The sequence below is a fragment of the Pholcus phalangioides genome, unplaced genomic scaffold (assembly GCF_987345545.1).
Source record: "Pholcus phalangioides strain wild (caught in Gottingen) unplaced genomic scaffold, Ppha-v1.0 ptg000017l_1, whole genome shotgun sequence".
Taxonomy (NCBI): Eukaryota; Metazoa; Arthropoda; class Arachnida; order Araneae; family Pholcidae; genus Pholcus; species Pholcus phalangioides.
In genome coordinates this window covers 23,631,039-23,656,807 of record NW_028301610.1, presented here as the reverse complement: position 1 = coordinate 23,656,807, position 25,769 = coordinate 23,631,039, and the positions used below count along the sequence as shown (strand labels likewise).

Sequence of the window (25,769 nt, the reverse complement as noted above, 5' to 3'; positions counted from 1 at the left end):
GGAACCCCAGAAATGTTGCTGCAAACGACTATTCTCCAAAACTAAGCAATTGAAAAGAAAGACTGGATAGACCTCACTCCAAGCCAGTCTTCCAAAAACCTTTTTATTCCACCAGCTTCCGAATTCGGTGGTGACCATAAGGCGGGGGGGGGGGGGAACTACAGTTCAGGAATTGCTTGTTAAACCCATGTTCCCACATGTTTGATAAGTTTTAGACTTTCTGGTGATCTCCTCTCCCCCTTCCCCCCCCCCCCCCGAATTTTCTCTGAGATTATTTAGAAAAGGCGATCATATTTTTACATTCCTTTGCTTAAGATATGCACGTTTTCATAACCATATGATATATACATATCTGCCATCAGTGTTTATTATTGGTAACTGGCTATTATGGGAAGTTCTCATGCAGAGCAGAAAAGAGAAATAATTATAATAATTATATTCTCAAAGAAATTGTGTGTGTGCATATCATCATTGATGAAGAGGAGCAGATTTTATACCTCTTGTGATTTGACTTTTATCTAAACTACTTTCTCTATTGCATTATTACCTTTGTAATAGTGTATTCTGTCTCTCATACCCTTGGATATTATCTATACCAACAATATTTTTTTGTGAAACCTCACTTCAACGACACTCTGTACCCAGATAAATCACTCTTCCACAATTTTTTTTTTCTTGTTTGGAAATGCCTGTAGTCTAAGTAAACTGCCTCCTTGTATAACGGTAATCCCTCTACAGTAGTGGTTCTTAATTTCACTCTGAAAATTAGTACAGGGTGATTATTTTTTTAACATTTTAAGCATTTTCAAAATTTGAACCATTTCTTTACGACAAATGATTGATGAGCTAAGGGCAGTGTTAGGACTTGAAGGATGCCTTGTATATTGTTGTACTAGCTGGAATCAATAAATAAAGAGCAATTCATTGAAATTGTTTCCCAAATTTAAAAAAATTTTATAAAACAGTAACTAGTTTTTGAACTTATTGAAAAAAAAGCCAAAAATAAATGTTAATAGTAGCCGAAAAAAGGAATTAAATAAGTAAAAGGGTTTACAAAAATTAATTAATGCAAATAATTAATGTAATTGATTGAAGGAAAAAAATAACGAATAGAAAATTGATTATTCAAGGAGGTGCAGGATGGAAAAAAACGGTAAGGGCCACTGCTCTTCAGCGAAATATTTTCTTGGTCCACAGTGAACAAAAGGCTTAAATTTGCTCTACTAGTGGTTTTCAAATCGTGTGCCATGGTACCATGATGTTATGATCCATTCAGTAATAGAATGGTATGATTTATTAAAACATTTCTTATGATAAACTGTACATCAGTATTCTTAAACCTTAATCGGTATTTGTTCCAGACTCTGCCATGAAGCTGGACTGGAAGAGATCTCGGCAATGGGATAAGTCCAGTGGCAAAGTTCTGGCATTCATTCATTCATGTACGTCAGTATTTTAAACCTTTTCACATTTGTGGACCGGGGAAAATATGTGAAATATTTTACAGATCAAAAAAAGAATAAGCGAGAGAAAGGGAATGAATTTACAGACCTGGTAATGGCTAATGCAGAAATAAAACCCAATATTGACAAATCTAGAGTCGAGGAAGAAGAATTTTTGATTAGTGCGGCATCTGTTTTTCTTTGTTGAAACAGAAAAGTTTGTACTACTGACTGGGTGGCCAAAAAAGAAAATATCGCAGCAGTGCCGTAACTAGGCAGATGCACCTGCACAGGACCATTACATCCTAGAGGTATCTAGAAGCTAATGACAGGGCCCACTTGGGGCCTAAATACAAATCCTTGCACAGGAATGGCTAGTTAAGGCACTGTGTCACAGTGTATCGCAGGCCTGGTGGGTAGGCTGGACTGGGTCTGAAAAAAAGTTAATTTTTTTTCAGCTGTAATGCAAGTGACACCATGAACCGAAAATGTTTAGAAATCACACACACACACTGGGCTACACTATATGTGCAGTAGTACATAATGTTGTGTGTACAACCAGAGCCATCCTTAAGGATGTGACAGGTGCGGTAGTACAGGGACCCGTGATTTAGACGATTCCACACTTACTGTAATAGAAGTGAAAAAATATTTACATGCATCAAATATATATATGATAAGCAATCGATCTTGCTTATAACGTTTCCAAAAAAAATCATGGAAAAACATTGTAAGTGGGAAGTTCTATTTTTTGAGAATTAGTTAGGATTGAGATCGCGATTATAAGTGATACTAAGTGGGATCGCCTGCATATTTTTGTTTGTAGTAATCAAGTTGTCTGAGCTCCAACTGATTTTATCCTGGAACTTTCATCAACTCTTGAATTATTTCTTTCATTAATTCGGAATTTCCATCAATTATATGAGTTTTGGAATTTTTAAAATTAATTTTTAATTTTCATGAATTCTGGGATTTTTATCATCAATTCTGAGATTTTTTCTTTCATCAATCCGGAATTTCAATCGATTCCAGGTTTTTTTCCCCCATTAATTCTTAATTTAAAATCCTGTGATTTTCTTTCATTAATTTGAAATTTTCATCGATTCAAAATTTTAATTTTTGTGTTAATTTACAGACTTAAATGTGTGTATATTTTTTTCAGTATTCCTGGATACATATTCTGTGATAATGCTTAAATCTTTGAATGCCCGATTCCCCCTTCAGCCACAAAATATTTAAAATCGGGATTAAGGAGCCCTGAAATAATTTGCGCACCGAGCTCCATGTGTGATAAAGGCAGCCCTGTGTGCATAGCAGTGCGTGTATTAACCTTTTAGGCCCCGTGACCCATTTTTTCCATATCTGTTAGTTTTCCATCCCCCTATAACAAGTAGTTTTGAGGGCGTAGGACGGTATTTCTCAAACCTTTTCCACCCACGGCTCCCTTATCTTTGTCATTGTTTAACCTTGACTCCCTAGAATAGTTTGAAGAAAACCACTTCAAAGTCTTGAATGGCACCTATCAATGAACCAACTTGTCGCGACGCACCGGAAAGCTGCAATGCACACTGAGAACAACTAGCATGGGGGTACTTTCAGCAGGGTCATAACTAAGAGTTTTATCGCCCCCACAACTTTAAAATTCAATAATTTTATATAAGTGTTTTTCGTTTCCCCAACAAAAACTGATGGCTCCTAAAGTGCAGGGGGCTAAGGGGGCACCTGCCCTCTCTATTTCTGGCCCTGACTTCAGTGCCATTCTTACACATGCCCACCCGGGCACGACTCGGGGACCTTGAGTGCATAAGAGGATCTCATTATTATTAGACCTGGTGCAAAGATTTTCAAGATGTGTAAACTGTAAGTTGGTAAGTCTAGCCTGGCCCCATATAGAAAACCACCTTGAAAATGTCTCGTGATGCTCTTGAGAGGCGGGCTTTTTTTAGGTACCTCAAAATATATTCTGTTCTGGTACTACACATTTAAATTGGGTTTCACTCTCATAGATAGCCAAGTACGTAACAATGATAAATTAGCAATTCAAAATGTATTTATTGATTGTACTAAATTTTACAGTATACTCATATGACCCACAATATTATTCTGTGGTTATGGTTTTAATTTAAATTTCGGAGGACGTAGCAAATTCAATGAACATACAATTTATTTGAATTGACAGGAAAAAAGTTCTAAAATGTGTACTGCAATTATTCTATTTCAGATTATCTATTTCAGCATGACAGTTTAAATTTTAAAAGAATTTATGATTAAATGGCCCATACCTCCTCCTCCTAAACAGATCATGGCCTGCCGCTCTGTCTTAACTAAGGTGCAGGTGATTGAAGAAGACCTGGGCCATGCTGGAAAAAATGGCCCATACCAGAACCGCCCTTAGGGGTGTGTGACAGGTGCGGTCGTATTATGGGGCTCAGAACCAACACCACCTATAGAAGGAATGCTGTGTTGCCTGAACTCACTGTAAATTATTGGAGGCTTCCACCAATTCTGAAATTATTTCTTGCATTAATTCTGAGTTGTCATCAATTTTGCAATTTTTTTCTACCGTTGATTCTGAATTTATATCAATTCTAGAATACTTCTTTCATCAATTCTTAATTTTCATTGGTGGTGCTGGAATTATTTTTTTTAATTATTTTGATTCATCACCTAAAAATTTCATTAGTTCGAGAATTGTTTCGCTCATTATTTAAATGTACCTTCAGCGCTGAAATTTCATCAATTTTTGTGTTGATTTACATTTAATTGTGTGCTTAATTTTTTTATAGATATTTCTCAGCATTCCTATATATTCTGGAATAATGGATGCCAATTTATCCTGCCCCTACAAACTATATAAAATGAAGGTGAAGGGAGTCCTAAACATTTTTTGGTGCTGACAAATTGTTGAGATGAAATCTTTCCCTGTTATTTTCTCGCCTGGCCACGTTCCTGGTAATGGCATCCATGCCAACATATAGAGGAAGGAGTTAGTGCTGAGAGGGCTGTACCACTGCAGGCTGGCATGAATCCGATTACCCTTATGTCTTTTACACTATAAATTGACTTTAGAAGGGGGTTCGTGAGAAATACTGACCTGTGGGTTCCTGGCAGAAGGATGTGGAAAGATTATAAAATTTTTTTTTTGGTTTATAACAGAATTTCACAATTTTTATGTGCATATTTTATCGATTATTCAAATGACATTCAAGGAATTTAAAAAAAAAAGTGTGTTAATTTATGTGCATGAAATTCTAATCAGTAATAAACATACATTTTAAAAATTATAAATTATTGTTAAGAAAGCGTAAGACACTGGCTTTTTATGGGGAATTACCTAATGTAAATTTCGAGCTAAGGCTTGGTCAGAAAGTTACAGACAAAATGAAATATCCAAGGATGATGTTTCTCTCCGCTATTCATATGAAGGTTTTTAACAGCTGGCCGATACGAAGATGAATTTTGGGAAAGAGAAAAAATTCAACTGCCCTTGTACGGTCCAATTCAGTGCACATGAGCTCTAAGGAAAGAATGAGATATTGGTTGCCTTTGTTGTCTAGGACACTCAACCGGAAAGTGAGAGGACGTGGGTTAGATTCCCTGCAAGTGCAGCTGAATTTTCTCTTTCCCAAAACTCTTCGCATCAGCCAGCTGTTAGAAACCTTGTAAAGCAAAATATGAAATCAAATTAATACTTCTTACTGGGCGATTTTCAGCTATACCAGTGAAACTGTTTAATCCTTTCTTGTAGTCCCGATATCCTATTACCGTCATCTCGTTTTTGTTTTTTCCCCGTCTTATTTTTTTACCAACTTGAATTGGACAGAGAAAAGAAGGGAAAAATATCAAACACAAGTCCTCCCATCGTAGTATCAGTATTTAATGGATTCCACAGTCGGTAACTTTCTGCAGCTGGAGAACAAGTTTTAAATTCTAGTCAGAATATAGGTGGAAAAATAGACTTGAAAATCTGGGGGCATGATGATGATGATGATGCAAATTCATATATATGCATATACAGGGCTATAACTAGGATCTTTGCCACCCCCACAGCTTTAAAATTTGATAATTTTGTAGAGGTTCTTTGTTCTCACCTAAAACTGCCGCCCCTTAAATTTTGCAGCCCGGAGCAGTTGCCCCCTCTAGTTACAGTCCTATGCATATACATTAGATCAGTTGGCTTCACCTTTGACGAGGGGGGCAATGCCCCCAGCATGGGTGGAGATGCCTTGTATGGGGTTTGATGAGTCCGACGAGGTTGAACTAAGATCTCAGACCCCCACTCTTATGATGTGTTAATATAAATGAAATAATTTAAATGAGAATTATCATAAACTTTAATCCTGTTTTACTCTCAAGTTTGACTGTTACCCTGACCTCAGCAACTTGCGACTCGCAATTAAAAAATGGAATTTACTCTGCCGTTTGGGAACAGTGTCATTTTGGTGTCCCAGTCCCCATAATTTTTAACTAAAAAGAGTAAATTCAGCACCCTTTCTGGTCCAATGCCCAAGGCACCAGACTCCCTGAACTGCCTCAGTTGTGACCATTAGTGTTAGGCATAGGCATCTTCTCAAGTTCACCATGTGTGTCACATGTTGTCAATAAAAAATACAATCTATCTCCGCCAAACATTGCATACACAGAAGCCAATCCGTACCGACCATGGGCAAAATAAATATAATACGCAACAGATCTAAAATTAGATACCTGGTCAACTTGTTGCCCAGAATATGGTATTCTGGCAAACTCTTGCAATGTTGATTCAGTGGCCAAAGGGTGAATTCGATCCCACCGCCGGTCCAACACATCGGCCTGAAGCATTACTGGACGTTCTGCTTGAAACCAGGATGTATGGTCTCTGATGAATTATTATATTCCATCCAAAGAAATTTATTATTTTGCAAAGCAAGCACACTTCGAGCAGCACCAATCATTTTTGACTTCCTGCATCCCTGCCATCCAGTACTAGTAAATTCTCTGCAGAGAGCAGGTAAACCTACAACATGAAAATTCAAGCATTTACCATCTTCACTTCGAAATATGAAAGACTGATGGCTCCACCAGCAAAAAATAATATAAATATGTTATAGCTGGGCAGTTTAGCACAGATAAATGCTAGAATTCTGCACATCTGGCTACCAGCATGAAACCTGGCATTTTTGTTACTTATGATGTAGTGAATGAAAAAAAGCCTGGAGCCAGACTGTGGGACTAACTGGGATGACAATTCTAGATGTGCGGCTAAAATTAAAATGTTTGTTATTCTGATGTCTTTCAGATCAGTTTTAATGTTTTTTGGGGATATTGATTTGAAAAAGAAATACAGTGAAACCTGTATAATGTGGAACGTCAAGAGATTGAAATTATTTTCTGTTACAGACAGGTTTCTATTTTATAAAGGTGCTCACAAAAATATATTCAGTATTTTTTTTTCCTATCATTATGCAAAATGTAAATTTTGAGAATATTATCCAAAATAATATTGACCAACAAGTATTAAACAGTGTCATACATATTATTACTGTATTTTGAATTTTTTCATGTCATTTCAAATTACTACACCTTTGAAATTTCATACTTAATGTGCAACTAGTGAAACTTCATTATAAAACCCTCTTCTGAATAGCAACAGAATGAACACATGTCAAAAGTGAAAAAAAATTAGTACTTAAAATTACAAATAATTGAGAAATGACTCATACCTTTTTCAAAATAGTGAAAATGAGATCAACAAGCAATAACCTTTGTGAAAGAAATATGATACATTTCTGGCCATATTTATACGTGAATTATTTTTTGAAATAATGAAGTATAGAGTTTTCTGTGCCAGCGCTGTTCTTAGAATACGGTTTTCTGCAAATCTGCATTGTTGTTTATCATGCTCAAAAGTTCCGTGCCTTTTTATAAGCTGCAAAGTCCTGTAAATTCGTAAGGCACTGAACTGCACTTTTGTATGAGTTTATCACAAGATCTTTTTCTGCAACTCTGTTGAATTTCTCTCCATCACTGCTGCTTGCATCGATAAGCTGCTTCAGAATAGCAGTTTCAATACAGTTTTCGTACGGTGCTGTCATAGCTAATTCATCATCCACTATTTGAGTCTGTTGCATTCAATCCTACTTTTGCTGCACCTAATGTGTTTTGTAGATAGTCAATTTCATGATTGACTGAGAGAGATTCTTTTGTTAAATTTATTTCTCCAGGGAAGTTTGCTTTCACAAAACAGAGAATTATGGTTTCATTATCAACTTTTTTCCATGCTTGCAAAAGCCACAATACCACAACAAGTACGTTGATAGATTTTGTTAATTCTGATAAACTTTATGCATTTTTCATCTTTGCCAGCAGCGTGTTATGTAATGGAGTGATGAAGAATTTAATAAAACAATGAATACATGGTTAACCTGGAACGGGTTAAAAACGAAATTATTTTTATTATTATGGCTTTGAGTATTTTGATAATTCCCCTGAGAATTGGATTTGTGAGTATGATAATAAACACTAATTCACACACACGTAATTTTCTCTCTTAAAATATGTCTTCCATGCTTAAAAACAAACATTACACATACATAATTATCCTCTCTTAATTGATTACATTTTTTTTTTTTGTGTCATTTTTTATTATTGTTGTGGTTGACTGACCCACACTACATTATAATTTTCCCCATAGAATGTTTGTGGCCTACACGCTAAAAACACTACACAAACATTAATTACATAATAATTATTGCTATTTTTTTTAATATCCTATGGAATTGGTGAAAATTGTTATTTTATTGTCCTTGGATCTATTCCCCATTGTCACCCATAAATTTCCCCTACCCACAATGTTAAGTGCCTCACTAAATTAATTAGTAGCACTGAGTATTGTCTACACATGGAAAAATTTAATTCCTCATTTTAACATAATTTTCTTTGGTTCTCGACGCCAAGAATGGTCTCATTCGACGGGGAAAATAAAATTAAGTACTTGAATTCAAAATTTCAGAATTCTCGACCCAGAATTTCAGTAGAAATTCAAAGTATAGTGAAAATTCCAGATTCTTGCAAAATCATGTCGAAACACGCCTTTCTCTGTCCAGAAATACGCAGGAATCGCCATCATCTTTGGTTTACTTACTTTTTCCCATTGCCTTGAGGGGATGGGTGGGCCTACCACCCTCACCTGTCACTCAGAAAACTGATGTCATGGGTCAGGTAACCTTCTGCGTCCAATAAGGTGTTCCGAAAAGTTTGAGATCCGGAGAAGGAATGTGAAAATCAAGGCTTTTTTGCTCTGAGAAATGGAGTGAAGACGTGCTCTTCGCTGCTGCACTGCTTCCCTAGAGACGAACTGACAATGAGTGATCTATACTGGCACCGCTTCTGACTATAGCTGAGTGGTACAAGCCTGGACCACCGAGACAATGTCTCAGATGCACTGAGACTCTTCGCCGTGGCAATAGTCATCATCTCCTCTTCTTGGACCACCAAGAAGATGTCTCAGATTCACAGGTCATCAATCAGTGGGCTGCCGCTACATGGTATCGCTTAAATTGTGAGTCTCCCTCACCTATTCCTCTGCAGAGTGCAGCAGGTCCACATACATGGTTTACAACAGTGAAATGGTTGTGGATTAGGAGCGCAAGTTCTTATAACCATCTTATTTGCATACCCCTCGTACCAGCACCACCTATCGGCTGGTTTTTGTTTGTTTTTTTTTTCATCTTAAAAAAAATTCCAATGGCCTAGTGATGCTAACCCTGCAAACCGTTTTTATTTGTTATTTTTCTGGTTTTTATGTTCATTTTTAAAGTTTCTACGGACTTTTGCCCACCCTATATGTAAAGTAACCTGTCCTGAGAGTCTGATTCATCATTGCCCAGCCGAAACCGCTTAAGCAATAAATATCAAATCTGGTCAATAGTTTTGATTCATGACGTAAAGAATCACTAAGAAGGGGTTTCTTGAAATTGGACCCCTAAGAGGGTTAAAAAGGGGTTCAACGATAATAGAAATTATGCCAAGCGAAAACTGCTGAAGCTATATTTATGAAATTTGGTCAGAAGTTTTGTTTCATGTCTTAAACATTAACTTAGAAGGGGTTTTTGAAATTTGACCTCTAAGGGGGTTCAAAGGTAACATAGAGAAATCACACTGAGCCAACAACGCTGAAGCTATTCATGAACTTTGGTCAGAATTTCTGTTTCACGACGTAGAGACAGAATGACGAGGGTTTTTTCGAAATTCATCCCCTAAGAGTGTGGCATAAGAGGGTTCAGAGGTAACACAGATAAAACATGCCAAACGAAAACCTCTGAATTTATTCATGAAATTTGGTCAGAATTTTTGTTTCATGAGGTGAATACTAAGAAAGGGTTTTTTTTCAAAATTTGACCCATAACGCCGGATAAAAAGGGGGTTCAAAGGTAACATAGAGGAAATCATGCAAAGACGAAACCGCTGAATCTGTATTATGAAATTTGGTCAAGTTTTATTTGATGACATAAAGTTATCTCTGAAATCCTTGTCCTCCATATCATATTCGCCTGTTGATGAATCATCAATTACAGTTGAACCACAAAAGTTCTCAAAATGAGATATAATTTCTGCTATAACTGGTGAGCAGAAAGAGCTGCCTAATAAACCAATACCCCCTCACTAAGTTACATAGAGTGAAACCACGCCGAAGCTATATTTGTGAAATTTATCAGCAGTTTTATGTCATGATGTAGAAACTAAGGGTTTTTCGAAAGTCGACCACTGGGAGGGTCATATAGAGAAAAAATTATGTTGAGCCAGCACCACAGGCTAAAAATATGAAATTGGTCAGTATTTTTGTTTTGTGATGCAGAAACTCGCTAAGAAGGGAATTTTTCAAAATTCAACCCCCTATGGGTGGGTTCAAATGATATATGAAGCCAATCACTGAGACAAAATCAATGAAGCCATAAATATGAAATTTTGTCAGTGTTACATTTTTAATGTAGATACCCACTAAGACAGGATTTCTGAAATGTTTTATAACATCAAAATCTCTTATTTGGCTAGCGATATACAGCTCACAAAATACATTTGCATATTTTATTTGCTTTTAACTTGATTCATTTTCCCCCGTAAACAGTGTTAAGCTACATCTTTTAAGGACTGTGTACGCAGACGTTTTCCCAGTATGAAGTCGATCATTTATGAACTCTTGATATCTTGATCTTCCTATCTATCGGGCTTCTCTCACAAACCTGTTCCCTTCCTCTGACACTTTTGTTTTAGTAACAGCTGTAGATAATACATCTTCAAAAGGGTTCCCATGTGTTTTTTCAAAACCTTGACAACCCCTCTAAAACATCTTTGAGAAACGCTTTTATGTTATCTCTGTTTGAAATCCTTGTCCTCCATATCATATTCGAGTGTTGATGAATCATCAATTACAGTTGAACCACAAAATTTCTCAAAATCAGATATCATTTCTGCTATAATTGGTGAGCAGAAAGAGCTGCCTAATAAACCAATAGCTCCACCAACTCCTTTGATTCTTTTATTATTTTGTTCATGCAACTGATCATCGGCCATTTGTTTTTTTGGCAAATTTGAATCTGGATGTTCTGTAACAGTTATACTGGTGCCATGAAATGAATTGAAGGCTGTTGTTGATGAAGGATTATTGTCAACATTGTTGATAACCACAATGGTAAATGTATTTGATGAAGTGAACTAGGGCAACTTTTTGGGTCATTTTGTATGTTTCACAAATAGCATTAGTTGTGATTGACAGTACTTGTTCTATTCTATCATAAGAGTCGCATATGCCAACTTTATTAAAATGATTTATCAGGGTTTTGCTACTGCATGTTGAGTATACTTTAAATCCAGTATATAAAGGAAGTGGAGTGTCACTCATTGGACATACATGTTGATTCAATGAAATCAAGTTGAGATAAAGCTGATCTGTAAGCAAAATTGTAAAGTCATTTTCAGGGTTTTCTTTCAGGCACTCATGTGTTTTGAATTTTGTTATGAACTGTACATAGAAGAAAGTTCAAATATTACATCTATTGGGGGATTCCAATTTGCTGACTTCTGACAACAAGGACGGGAAGGGGGTTCGGATGATGCTTACGTCATCAACCACCCTTTATAAAAATATGAAATATTCTTAATGGCATCTTACTCGGTGCACCAAAAACATGAAAAACCTGTCATTAGTTTGTGGACACCTAATCTAACATTTGACCTATTAATAAGTCCCCCTATAAAGCCACTTTAGTGATCTGGAAATGTGTCCGAGCCACTTAAAGTGCTCTGGAACTGTGTCACACATCACTAAAGTGATCCGTAATTATGCCACATATCACTTAAATAATCTGGGAATGTGCCGCAGGTAACTTGAGTGATGTAAAACTGCACTGGGGGCCACTTAACTGCTCTAAAACTGTGCCACATGTCACTCCAGGGATATCTAAATGTGCCACAGATTGCTTAAGTGTTCTGGAACTTTGTTGCAGGTCACTTGAGTGATCTCTGAATGTTCCACGGGCCTACTTGAATGGTTGGAAAATGTGCCACAGGCCTCTTTAAATGTACCATGGGTCACTTAGTGATCTGTAGATGTGCAGCTTAGTTCATTTTCACAAAATCAGGTTTGGGAGGGCAGGCCACATTTGGTCTGCAGGCCAAGGATTTACCATATATGGCTTAAGGCCCATTTACACGAGACAAGTGCTTTAGTGGGCAACTTAATTTTTACTTACCGATTCTTCTTGAAAGTGTCCACATGTATTAGTGGTAAGTAGACGCTCATTGGATAATTTTTATGGAGGTGAGCGCAGTTAGTGCATGCGCGCTTGTCTACTCAAATCCACGGAGAGAGAGAGATGCACAACGCGTGGGAGAATAATAGTGATAATTTTTTATTTATCTGGCATTCAGAGAAATGCTTTTTTTAAAGCTCATAGCTTTCGTAACAATGGATGAAGATGATCAGGTAGAACTTACAAATAACGTGATCAGAGCCACATTATATGATATTTTTTTTAAAGAATATAAATTTATTCACTTTCACTTACCCAAGAGGGGAAAAAAGAATACACAACATATTATAAACTTATGTAAGTCATCAAGAAGAAATATAAGATTTCTCTATTTCTCCTCTAAGTTGTAAATATCGATTATATGATATTTTAATCGAAGTTAAAGATTAGATAAATTATGAATTATGTAAGCCGAAAATACTGGAGAAGATTCTTGGCATTCGTAGGAAATTCTAAGGGTTGAAAATTAAATAATAAAAATTCATTAAACAAAAATTATTTCCAAATTTTCGAAATCATTATTATTTTTTTATTTAATCTATAGAGATCTTTATGTTAAATATTTGATAATGTATTTTTACAACAGATGGCAGCAAATTCGTTCTGGACGAGAGAAATATTTGAAACCCCCCCCCCTCTCCAGTTTTTAACATATCAGCCCTCCCCACCTGATATATATTTGTGAATCTTCAATTTTTTTCAACTCCTGACATCACGTCGACATAGCGTTCCATAGCTTTTTCCAACATCAAATAATTTTTAGCTTGTTTGTTAAGGTAATTTTCATTTCAATAAATCAACAAACATTCATGGCGAAGATATTTTTCAACAAAAACTTGAAGCGTGTGTCCTCTGGCCACCTCACCATCCAATATTTCCACGGAATTCTAGCGAAACTTCAGGAGACGACGGAGTATGAACAGGTTCACGCTTGAGATCAAAATAAACCCCGGGGCGCGGTAGCCCGGTCGATAAGATGCTCGCCTAAAGTACCAAAGGATGTTTAGAGGTGTCGCGAGTTCGATACCCAGTTCGTCCTTGTCAGAAAACTTTCCTGACACAGGGGTACAACAAAAAACGGCGACTTGACCGCAGCAAAAATTGCTACCACAGGGAGTCCCCCATCGAGGGGTTAGCGCACCAACCTCTCAATGAGTATGAAAAACAAGCCTGCCGTTCGGAATCGGCAATAAATTGTAGGTCCCGGTCTAATTAGCCCTCGTGTGCAGAAAATGACCGTGGTGCGACAAAAATGATCAAATAAACCCCTCCGTGAGAGAGCAAAAAGACCCCTCCAGCGCGGCAGGTCACGCCCACTGGCGCATGTGCATAGGTCTACTTAACTGGAAAAAATAGAACCCTTCGTATTCACTTACCAACTAAATCACTTGCGCACTTGCCAACTAAAGCCGTGTAAACGGCCCTTATCGTCTGCATACATCGTATCATACTTGGCAACTAAAAATTAAGTTACCAACTAAAGCACTTGCCTCGTGTAAACGGGCCTTTAGAGGGCGGGTCGCAATGAATTTCTTAAAAAGAAATTTTGAGTTCTTAGCCATCAAATAGCTGAAATTAACTGAATTGGATTATAATAATATATAAAGATATTTTCTTTCGAAATTAAATTTTGCATTAAAAAATTAATTTTTAGTGTGTGGAGCAGGGCACAAGCTCCCCTCACCCCTCGTGTGCATCTCTGATTTCACCAATATGCGTTAGGAGGTAGGGGGTCAGAGTTTTGCTGACAAGGCGGGGGAGGTCAAAAATGGCAAAAAATTTGCTGATGTAATATTTGTTGAACTACCCCATATCACAACTTAAGATATTTTGCTTCTTGTGTGACTAGACCTGAAGATTTTAGTTTTGCTGAAACTTTAATCTCTTGAATTTCTTGGGCTATGAATAAAATAGTTGGACATAATTCAATAGTCGGAACATTCACAAGTCTTTTTTTCTTAGTCTATCCCATCACAGAAAAGGCATGTTTCTTTAACATTTGTAGGAAGCAACTTTGTTTTTGTGATACATTTTCATGCTGATACATTCTGTATTTCCTTGCTCTCATTGACATTGTCTTTTAAATGGTCAATCCTATGCTTGTTATACTTGAGTCTGCATAATTTGTGGTATGGCCAATCAATGGCTGTGCTAGTCCGCTTCCATCATAAATACGGGTTAAATTAATTGATGTGAGCAAAGCTCCTAAACTTGCAAACTCCTTAAGGTCTTCAGAAAAACTTCCAAACCACATCTTGAACCTTTTTAAAGCCAAATGAGTCTTTTCTTGACACACAATGCATTCATTCCAATTGATATCTGGAAGAGACTGTTCCGATGAACTGTCATCAATCAGTTGCAGTCTTTGTTTTAGTGACATTTCATTTCTTATTTAAAAGAACTGAAAATATCTAAAAATATTTCCTTAATATTCAACAACCTTTTCTTTTTAAATATATTTATTTATAGTACAGTAAAACCTCTTTTACGGACATGAATGAGACAAAAAAAATTATTCCCTAAAAGAGACTGTTAACACTAGAACCGCGAACTGAGTCAAATTGACCCAAACTTCGAAAAAACAGTGTTTCATAGCGAAAACAGGATATTTATTTTCGGTTTCTGGGTTTCTCCCTACTCTTATTCAATGTTGTTTAATTGCGTATTCATAATGGAAAATTATAATTGTTTATGAATATAAAATGGGCTTCAAAATTAGCTAAAAAATGTAATTCAGTAAAAATAAGATTTAGTACACATTATTTACTCTATTCAATCCGAAAAAAATTTTCAGTAATCCCATAATATGACAAAGACGTAAAATAAGCGTGTCAAATTGAGCATGAAAAAGTCTATAATATGATTCTGTCAAATATGTATTGATTTCTTACTGATAGTGGAATTTATGATGAGCATTTGAGCAATTTTTTTTTTCAATATTCTTGCACATTCATGACATGTTGAAGTTGCACAACCCATGCAAAAATTAAGTTTTGTTTCCACATTTTTATGTTACCTGACATATCAGACTCGTTTATTGTTATTTATTACTATTATTGTTATTTTGATCGCTCACGAACAGATACATGATCAAGAGCGCACGAACGTTTCCTTTTGCGCAAGGGCAACATGTATAATGAACGCAGCTATTCAATAAGATTTTAGAGGAACTGCTTTCAAAAAATAGTTCTGGCCTTCTGTACTGCTCTATACAAAATGCAGGAATATTTTTATAGTGAGATCCAGGATGTTATAGAAAACGTCTGTGATGCCACCTTCACCGAATATTTTCTGGACATTTGATCGCTACAACTACAATCGTTACACTTTGTTGAATTGTAGTGTGAAATAGTTTCTGTGTGTGTGAGGAAGCTTTTTGGGGCTAACACTACTTCCAGTATCGACTGCCAGATGAAGCGTGCTGAGTAATGAAAAACTTTTATCGTTCTTTCCTTGATAAATTGTCATTGTGACATCATTGTTCCATACAACTGTAGTTTCACTGTCTTTATTGTGTGAGATAATATTGCTCTTTGATTTTGTCTCATCGTCTCTACTAAGCTCGTATTTCTTGACTTTTAGCATTTGAGCCATCTTCAGTGTAGTGAAAATAGGTGTCGGTTGAGGCATTTCTGCCCTTGTTCTCAAATGGCTTGATCAGTTGCATCACTATGTGCTCTGAAAGAGAGAGATTCGTTGGACGCTGATACTCCCCAAGGTTTTGAAATCCGTGCAAAACATATTTGGTGCAAGCCAGAAGCTTACTCTTTTTCTGTGACATCGTTTGCTTACAGAAATTTCAACTACACGTTTTTTCTAGAGTTAAGCTTTTACTCTCCCAAAATCTTCATTAAGTCCCGTCAGAATTCCAGGTATTCAAGTTTACAAAGGAAAAAAAATATTTAGCTCTACTTGTGCCATTACCCCATTGAAAAAAAGATAATCTGCTCTGACAATGAATTGGCCTTGACCTTGAAAGACCTTTATCCTTCACTATCTTCATTTACAAATAATTTTAGGAAGGGTAACCACTTCCAAGAAAATCCTACACCCCTTTTTTCTTATAGAATAGTACGTTGGGTCAAAATGACCCAAACCGCGGTTCTAGGTATAAGTGTTTATAGCTCTGAAACACGAAATGTGAAGATGATAAAATTTTCGTGAATTAATATTTGTATGATATCATAAAAAATCACGAAATTTTTTCGTTAACATCTGCATCTAAGTTTTTGAGATAAATGAAAACGAAGTTTGATTTGGGTCAAATTGACCCACTCCGCGGTTCTAGTGTTAATCAGGAGTTTGAAATGCATACTTTTGTTATACAATAGGTAAGTAATTAATATTTTTGGCCACTAAAGAGGGGTGACTGTTTAGAGGGATTTTACTGTATTTATTTTTTAAAAATTTAGTATTAATGTTTTTTTATATAATTCTACAATTTGGCCATGGACCCCCAACAAAGATGTTTCTGTACTCTAATTTATCCCAGGTTTTGTAAATAACCTGGGTCCTTCTCGAACAAAATTAGTCTCCCCCCCCCCCCTATCATTCACTGGTATCTCTGTGAATTTTTCTAGCATGGCCCAGGTCTTCGATCACCTGCTTATATCTCTTCGTTGGGACAGAGCAGCAGTGTTCAATGTTCTGGTTAGTAGAGAGAGGTATCTCTGTAAATCAAATAACTTATTTCTAAAAATATGTTCTATTCAAAGGTTCATTGGAAAAAAGATTAATTTACCAGCTTATAACTAGGTTCTTTTACTTTTTAATTGTCTACTATTAAAAAAAAGCCCATTAACACTGAGAATTAAACAAATGCAAGGGTCTGCCCAGCCAAAATTTGGGTTCGTTTTCCGGACCCTTCAGAAAATCCTGGATCTGAAAAACAGGCTTTTCACAAAATTCTGGTACTGAAAAATGGACCCTTTAGAAAATATAAATTAATGAAACCATAATTTGGCATTTCTTCCTTTGTGATTAATTAACTAGCTTATTTTGCTTCCCATAAAATTACTTATTTTTCACAAAATTAATAATTTTTACAGAAACAGGACCCTACAAAAAAGTCTGGACATACCCCTGAAATGTAATAAATCAAAAACAAATATACATTTAATCCTGCTTACAACGCTCCCATTTAAAACATTTTAGTACGACTTACTTTTGTGGTCCCAACTCTAAGTAATTCTCATTAAGATTTCCCATTTAAAGCGTTTTCCCACTCACAATGTTTTTTATGACTTTTTTTTTTAAAAAAAAACAAGCGGAATCTACTGTAATTGAAAGTTAAGCACATACATTTATATATTTACTAATAAATCAATCTCTAAATTTCCTTCTGATTGATTTTCCATTTCATTATAAAATCCTTAGCTTTTTCAGCAATATCTTGTGATTCAATTTAAAGCAAATAATATTCTGACACTTATTTTCTGATTCTTCTATCCATATAAATCTTTGCTAAGCAATTTCCTGGTTGAATGATTTTCGGCTAGCATGCATTTTGGCTCCCCCTTGTAATGTTGAAAGAGAGGTAAAAGTGTGAAATTTTTGCCCCTTCTTGTAACGTGCCGATGGTCCCCGGCGTAAAAGTCTGTAGTCGTCGTCACGTAAATCTGTTGTCATAAATATTGTTACTATTCATCGGCAGTGGTGATCGTATGGCGACGATCAAGGCCGATCGTGATGATGTCCTCCTATGATCACATGCAAATGAGGTGACCTTGAAGCCAATTGGCTTGTTTGGACACGTGCGGTCAGAAGTTTTTCCTTTAAATACCGGCCGTACGTTGTAACAGGTCTGACTCTGCGCTCATCCTTTGTTTTGTTCATTCAACTGAAGCCCTCTAGTTGGACGGTTCTCCATCTTGCTACCGTATCATTTGGCCTTAGGCTGGGAAAATAAGCTAATAATTATTTAAAATGAAATAGTTTATAGTATCTGAATTTGTTTCCCGGCAGGTCCGGAATCGAAAGCATTAATTTATCTTCATAGTCGAAATACTTCATTGCTGACGATAGATGGAAAGTAACGTAGCAGCTGGCCTTGTCAAGGCTACGTGCAGTAAGTAACATCTTGGAGATTCGGCTTTCAACCGAGAGGCCACTGCTGGAATAGATCCGACTCTCAACCGAGAGGCCCCCCCCCCCCCCGGAGCTGATCAAAGCAACCGAGAGACCGGCTCTCAACCGAGAGACCTCCACTGATACTTACGGGATATGCTACGCCGAAGTGACTATCAACGTCTGATGTCCGATCGGCATAGAAGATTGACTATTGATGACCATAAACCGGTGAGACCGTATCTTTCTGTCAATGTCGAATTGAGGGTTCTATGTTGAATTAATCTACTGTTAAAATTGTCTAACTTATGCATTTGAAACTAATAAATAATATTTTCATGCGAAAGTTTATTTTTAATAATTTTCCACTTGTCGTTTGCCACTAGAATTACTGAATATTTCGAACCGAGCAGGCAACTCCCATAAGGGATGTTGATTTATCCCCGATCCAGGACCTGGGGCGGCAGACTCACCTGCTTCCCCCCTAGTTGCGGCAACTGATTTTAACTGCCACATATTTTCCTGGGAGCCATGTCAGATTTGTATTGATGAAACTTGACAACTTGTGCTTGTGCCCATCATTTGGCGTGTTTCACATGCAGTAGGTGGTGCCATCTATCCAGTGTTGCAACTAGATAATTTCTCAAATGGTGCAAGTAGGTATTTTGGTGCCCTTGTGTAATTTAAAAGAAGCAGTTATAAAGGGTGAATTCGGCACCCCCTTCTAGTCCCGAGTCCAGGGCACCAGACCTGCCCCCCCCCCCCAGTTGGGGCCCTGCATCTATCCTCCAAATTGGTAATGCATGGATTTGAAACTTGATGTATACATATATGTGCTGTAGGTCTGTAAACATCAGGTTACAGCTTTTTCAAATTACAGCTTTTTTTCGAAGGAATAGCCAATTTAAATTTGGAAAGCCTTAGAAAATTACATTTTTAGCCAATCACCACCACGCAATCGCGGGTTTCAAACCCGGATTTTCAAAACAGGCAAAATCTGAATATCTTGGGGTGCCCCTCCCCTACCTCAAGAAGATCAAAAATTAAAAATATTTTTGTAAAAAATTAAAATATTGGAAAAAAATACATTCTTATACTATTTGTTAATTTGAAATTATTTTTGAGCATTAGCGACCCAAACTTTTTGTGATAGTTTGGGTATCGCCGTATAGACACTGTCTTTGAGTGCTGGTAAATAGCCCCAAAAATACTTTTTTTTTTTTCAAACCGAGCACAACTCAGGTCTATCGCCATAGGCAATTTACTACCTAGTGAGTTGTGCCTGTGCCGGAAGTGTAAGTGTGTGTACCTAATAGTCTGAGTGCGTATCTAGTGTTGTGTATGATTTTTCACTGCTGCCATCTATATTTCAGAAGTGAAGTGAGTGATGTGTAGTGACTGAATATTTGTACTGTTTGTAGGACTGTTGCTCTCTGTGGCGAAACTTTTTAACAGGGAGATCTTCTCGCATTTGCGCCTCAAAGTTGGGAACCACAGAAAACCAACTTCAGCCGACCACCACTGTGGCGACGGTGGGGCTCGAACCCGAGTCCCCGCGATGTGAGTCCGTCACTATGACCACTCGACCACCACAGCGGCCCACAACAATACTGTAATTTCCCGTATGTAATCGGAGGGAAGAAAACCCATGGGGAGGGGAGAAATAGAAACTCTGAAATTTTAAAATTCTGTGTACGGCCCCTCATCCAAGGACGCGACAAGATATCTGCCATCTTATTATTCAACAACCCGGGTGTATATCAATACAATGCAATTGATCATTAATCATTTTTTTCGCACCATGGTCATTTTCTGCACACGAGGGCTAATTAGACTGGGACCTACAATTTATTGCCGATTCCGAACGGCAGGCTTGTTTTTTATACTCGTCGAGGGGTTAGTGCACCAACCCCTCGATGGGGGACTCCTTGCGGTAGCAATTTTTTTCTACGGTCTTGTCGCTGTTTTTGTTGTACCCCTGTGTCAGGAAATGTTTCTGACAAGGATGAACCGAGTATCGAACTCGCGACACCTCTAAACATCCTTTGGTACTTTAGGCGAGTATCTTATCGACCTGGGCTACCGCGCCCCATATAATGCAATACAGCTACATTTGTACTTCAAAGTTGTAAAACAACTTTTTTAAGGTGGCGATCATGATAGATGGTAGAAAGAAGAAGGAAAATAAACCAGTTGGGGTTGGTTCTTCTCTTTACTTTTTTCCTCTTAACTAGGGAAGAATGTGTCCCAGGGGCACGCAAACCAAATTTTTGTTCGTTCTTTTCCGTAATTCCGGGTATTTGACACACTGTAGCCCATCATTGTCATCTCTGCCAAATAAATCAGTTGCCATCTTCCCCAATGCCTGGGCCCTTGGGGGTCCAGGTGCCTCTATTTGGAAACTGCTGGTTTACACAGCAAATATCTTGGCAACCACTGGGAAGACACTTAAGAAACATAATTTCAAAAACAAGTTTTGAAATGACATGCAGTTACTAAGAATATCTTAACTTTTGCCAAAAAGTCATATACATAAAAAAATTGAAAAATTAACTTCCAGTTAGAGAAATGTAAATGTGGCTCTGCAAAGTCCTTTATAGAAAATTACATATTTTTAATTGCAATATTCATGGAGGTATTCGACGTTGAAGTTTTTTCAGTATTTATCGCCAATGATTGGAGCTATGGTTCACAAATTGTGAAATGTAAATTAAACTCAAAGTTGTAAAAGTTCTGTAACTGTCACAAAATGTAATTGTGTTATTTATTGTGAATAAAAAAAGATGAAATGATTTAGTTCATTCTATTAGTGTAGTGTCCCTAAAAATGGTTAATTTTTAAACAAATAAAACTTGTTAACTGTGAGAGATAAATATACTCCTCAAAACAATTAGGGAATATGTATTATTTATTTAAATTTATTTTTATGTAAATTTATTAAAATTCATTTGATGACTTTTGTAACAACTCTTTGTGAATGCCTAACAATATGTTATTTTTCAATAAATGTAATTCTTATTTATATTATGAATTAAAAAATAAAATGGTTGAGTTCATTCTATTTGTTTACAGTCTCTAAAAATGGCAACTTTGCACCAATGAAAACCTAACAGTGATAAGTTGCCAAAACATAGTCATTTTATATATTTAATCTTTCAGTAAATATTGCATTTAAAAATATGCAGTTTTTTGATAATCACTCTTTAGAGCAGGATCTACATTTCAGTAATTGGAAGTTTTAGCAATCATGAACTGTATAAAAAGTTAATTTTTTCATGTTTACGACCCCTCAAACAAATTTTCATATAACTGAGCTTCATTTGAAAATTGTTTGTAATTGAAAGTATATTTATAAAGTCAATGGTTGCAGAGATACCTGCTGTGCAAAGAAATTGGGGCAGCCTGTGTAGTAGACGATATTGCCAGTCTTGAAAAAGTATGTTCAAAATGTGATGCTGTTAAATTTTAATTGGCAATGCACTCCGTCATTCACCTGCCACTGTGATTAGTTTCAAAACTCTTACAAGTTAAATTTCAAAGTTTTAGGGTATTTTAGCCGATGCGATGTATAGTTTTGTCTTTTTTTCGTTGGCACGAGTGGCAAACATTTTCAAGAATTACGTAACTATGGGCAAACGGCTACTTACTTACGCCTTCTCCTCAACAAATCAATCTCTACGAGGCAGGGCGACTCAAGCATGGAGAAGGCATAAATAGTGGCCTTTTGCCTGCCATTACGTGATTCTTAAAAATGTTTGCCACTCATGCAAATGAAACGTTGCAAGACAAAAACATCATGTCTGCCAAAAACCCCGACTTTGAAATCTAATTCTAATTTACACGATGGCCAGAGAAGCTCTTTTTTGTTTCTTACAAGTTTATTTGACTGGAACCTTCATACGATTATGTATTCCATAAGGTCTCCAAAAAAAAAAGATTCCTATTCGTAACCTAAAAAATTCCACCCGCCACATCTTTCATCTCTGCTTTCTAGCTAACACCCTTCCAGTCCTCTCCTATGCCTGTGAAATTTGGGACCCCATGCTAAAACTAATAAGACAAGTTAGAATTTATCCAAAATAAATCTACCTACTTTATTTTAAACTGCTGTTCTATTTTTATCATAGTTAAAACGTCAACTCAATATCCTACCACTTACCTCTCATAGAAATATTGCTCGTCTAACCCTACTTTTCAAAACCTTCCATGGCCATTTCATATAGGCAATTCTCATATTCTAATCAAATCTTCACACTTTTTCAATAGACATGTCTGCCATTCCCAAAACTAAAACCCTTCTTTGCATCGACTGATTGTTTCAAATTTATTTTTTCCCCCTGTACACTGATCGATTGGAATGACCTCCAATCGAATGTTTTGATTCTACTACAATTTCTGATTTTATTTTTAACAGCAACTGTCACTAATTTTCATCATATTCTCTTTTTTATAGGCCTTGACCAAACAATATTGCATAAATGAATAATAAAAATTTATTATTGTCTTTTTTGTTTGTTTTAACTCTTAAACTGTTATTTTCTCTTGCAGATACTGAAAAATCTAGTCAAAACCACTCTTCTAATATAACCATGATATCAGATTCTGGTATCACTGGCTCAACGGGTGAAACAAAAACCCTTAATGTTGAAATATTTATGACTGATGAAGCTACTCAGTCCACTGGTATTCCAGCAGCAGAAATGGCATTTTTGGCTGGAGAGAGTAGCCAAGCTCAATTATCAAACATTGATTCATCTGGAATGATCAATGAAATGGCTGATGTCCTTGGTATGTTAGAGATTTATTAAAGCTCGATCACTTTTTTATCATAATTTTTTAATGAATATCGCTTATAATATTTTCAGATCATTTGGTTTTTCCTTGCTGGTGGGATTTAGTGTATTAATACAGGTGTTTGTAATATTTTCCAAATATCAACATGTATTTCATTATAGCACAATGTCTAGAGATATCGTCGAAGGTTTTCAATTTTTTTTTTTATAAATAGCATTGCAATTCTTTTATTACTGGTATTTTTTTACTGAGCGGCCACAACTAAGTAGGAAATGAAAAAGCGTAGATAAAAGATGTAGAAGTTATTTGCATATGCGGGATATACATATATTTTTTGTAAATTAACATGCACTAAGAAATAGCAAAATATATGTATTTTAAAAGTATGGTTTTTTTGCATGGCATGGTTATTTTCTTCAACAGGGTTCGTACAGTCCTTGAAAATCCTTGAAAGTCCTTGAAAAAAGAGAGTTCATTTTCAAGTCTTTAAAAGTCTTTGAAAAATAATCCTTTGATATTACAGTCTTTGAAAAAAATAATGATGGGTTATAAGTGCTTGAAAAAAATTGTTTTGTGTGAATTTCTTCCATAAATTTTTGCTTCCTTCAACTCGATCCCCTCTAAACCATATTCCACTAGGGCGAAAATGTGTAGAGCAACGAGGGTACAATGATTGTGACAATGTTCAAAGCAATGATCACGCATACCTGAGGTATTTCTATGTTTAAAAAGATGTTACCTAAAATATGGCAGCAAAAAATTGCATCGCTTCAAAATATTTGAAACTATTGAATGTCAGTTGAATATAAACTGAAGAGCCAAAAAAACTGGTAAGGGCATGCGTATGCAAGTAAAGAAATATGGAACAAATCAGAGTATGGCGCTGTGGTCAGCAACGCCTATATAACACAACAAGTGTCTGGCATATTTGTTAGATCGGTTACTGCTGCTACAATGGCAGGTTATCGAGATTTAAGTGAGTTTGAACGTGGTGTTATAGTCGGCGCATGAGAGATAGAACATAGCATCTCAGAGGTAGTAATGAAATTTGGATTCTCACGTATGACCATTTCACAAGTGTACCGTGAATATCGGGAATCCGGTAAAAAATTAAATCTACGACATCGCTGCGGCCAGAAAAAGATCCTGCAAGAACGGGACCAACGACGACTGACGAGAATCATCAAACATGACAGACGTGCAACCCTTCCACAAATTGCTGCAGATTTTAATGCTGGGCCATCAACAAGTGTCAGCGTGAGAACCATTCAACGAAACATCATCGATATGGGCTTTCGGAGGCCCACTCGTGTACCCTTGATGACTGCACGACACAAAGCTTTACGCCTCGCCTGGGCCCGACAACACCGACATTGGACTGTTGAGGACTGGAAACACGTTGCCTGGTCTGACGAGTCTTAGTTCCAATTGCTTCGAGCTGATGGACGTGTACGGGTATGGAGACAACCTCATGAATCCACGGACCCTACATGTCAACAGGGGACTGTTCAAGCTGGTGGAGGCTCTGTGATGGTATGGGGCATGATATGGGACCCCTGATACGTCTCTGACAGGTGCCAGGTACGTAAGCATCCTGTCTGATCACCTGCACCCATTCATGTCCATTGTGCATTCCGACGGACTTTTCAGCAGGACAATGCGACACCCCACACGTCCAGAATTGCTACAACGTGGCTCCAGGAACACTCTTCTGACTTTAGACACTTCCGCTGGCCACCAAAATCCCCAGACATGAACATTATTGAACATATCTGGGATGCCTTGAAACGTGCTGTTCAGAAGAGATCTCCACCCCCTCTTAATCCTACGGATGTATGGACAGCCCTGCAGGATTCATGGTGTCAATTACCTCCAGCACTACTTCAGACATTAGTCGAGTCCATGCCACGTCGTGTTGCGGCACTTCTGCGTGCTCGCGGCGGCCCTACACGATATTAGGCAGGTGTACCAGTTTTTTTGGCTCTCCAGTGTATGTGGACTGACCATATTTCCTTGATAAAAATAAGGGAAAATCGCCAATTGTCACCAAAATGTTAACAAAGGTAAGCAAAGTTGCCAATTATTGCTAAAATTGCCAAAAAAAAGAGAGGAAAATAAAGCACTATTGCATTGAAGCAGAAGATTTAAATCGATTCTATATGGGGGGGGGGGAACGAACATGACGATATTCAAAGTCATAATTATCATAATATAACTCATAGGATTAGGAAAATAATTTTAATACTTAATTTCAGTAAAGAATAAAAACTTCAATAGGCTTTGTAGAAAATATGTGGAAAATAATAGGACATTTTTTCATGAAAAAATTCAAATTGGGATGGCCAAAATTACATGAAAATAAAGGAATGTCCCAGAAAATACAGGTCATATAGTCACCCTTGATATATGATTACATGCATTTTAATTTTTTTTTCATCGAAAACAAGTTCAATACTGTTTCAAGCATAAAATGATTTCTGCTTAAATGTTATTTGCATACTGAACTACAATGGCTTTTTTCAAAAGCAAGACCTTTAAAACTCGACATTGTCTACAAGTTGAAATGAGAATTATAATTGTTTTAAAAAATTATATAGCTTTAAATAATTGGCGTTTCAAAATTAAAAATGAGTAAATGTTGAATATAAATTTAAAAAACCAATTTAATTTTTGTAAA

General features: G+C 36.6%; 1 protein-coding gene across 2 annotated transcripts in view; it reads left to right on the top strand.

The window, feature by feature from the left end:
• The window catches only part of LOC149072565 (MYND-type zinc finger-containing chromatin reader ZMYND8-like), a 91,555-nt gene that overhangs the window by 45,479 nt on the left and 20,307 nt on the right, over positions 1-25,769 (top strand). For both annotated transcript variants that reach the window (XM_089246886.1, XM_089246887.1), the window contains exon 11: positions 22,847-23,086. In XM_089246886.1, the coding sequence (XP_089103012.1) occupies positions 22,847-23,086 (240 nt within the window). The remainder of the gene's footprint in view (positions 1-22,846; positions 23,087-25,769) is intronic.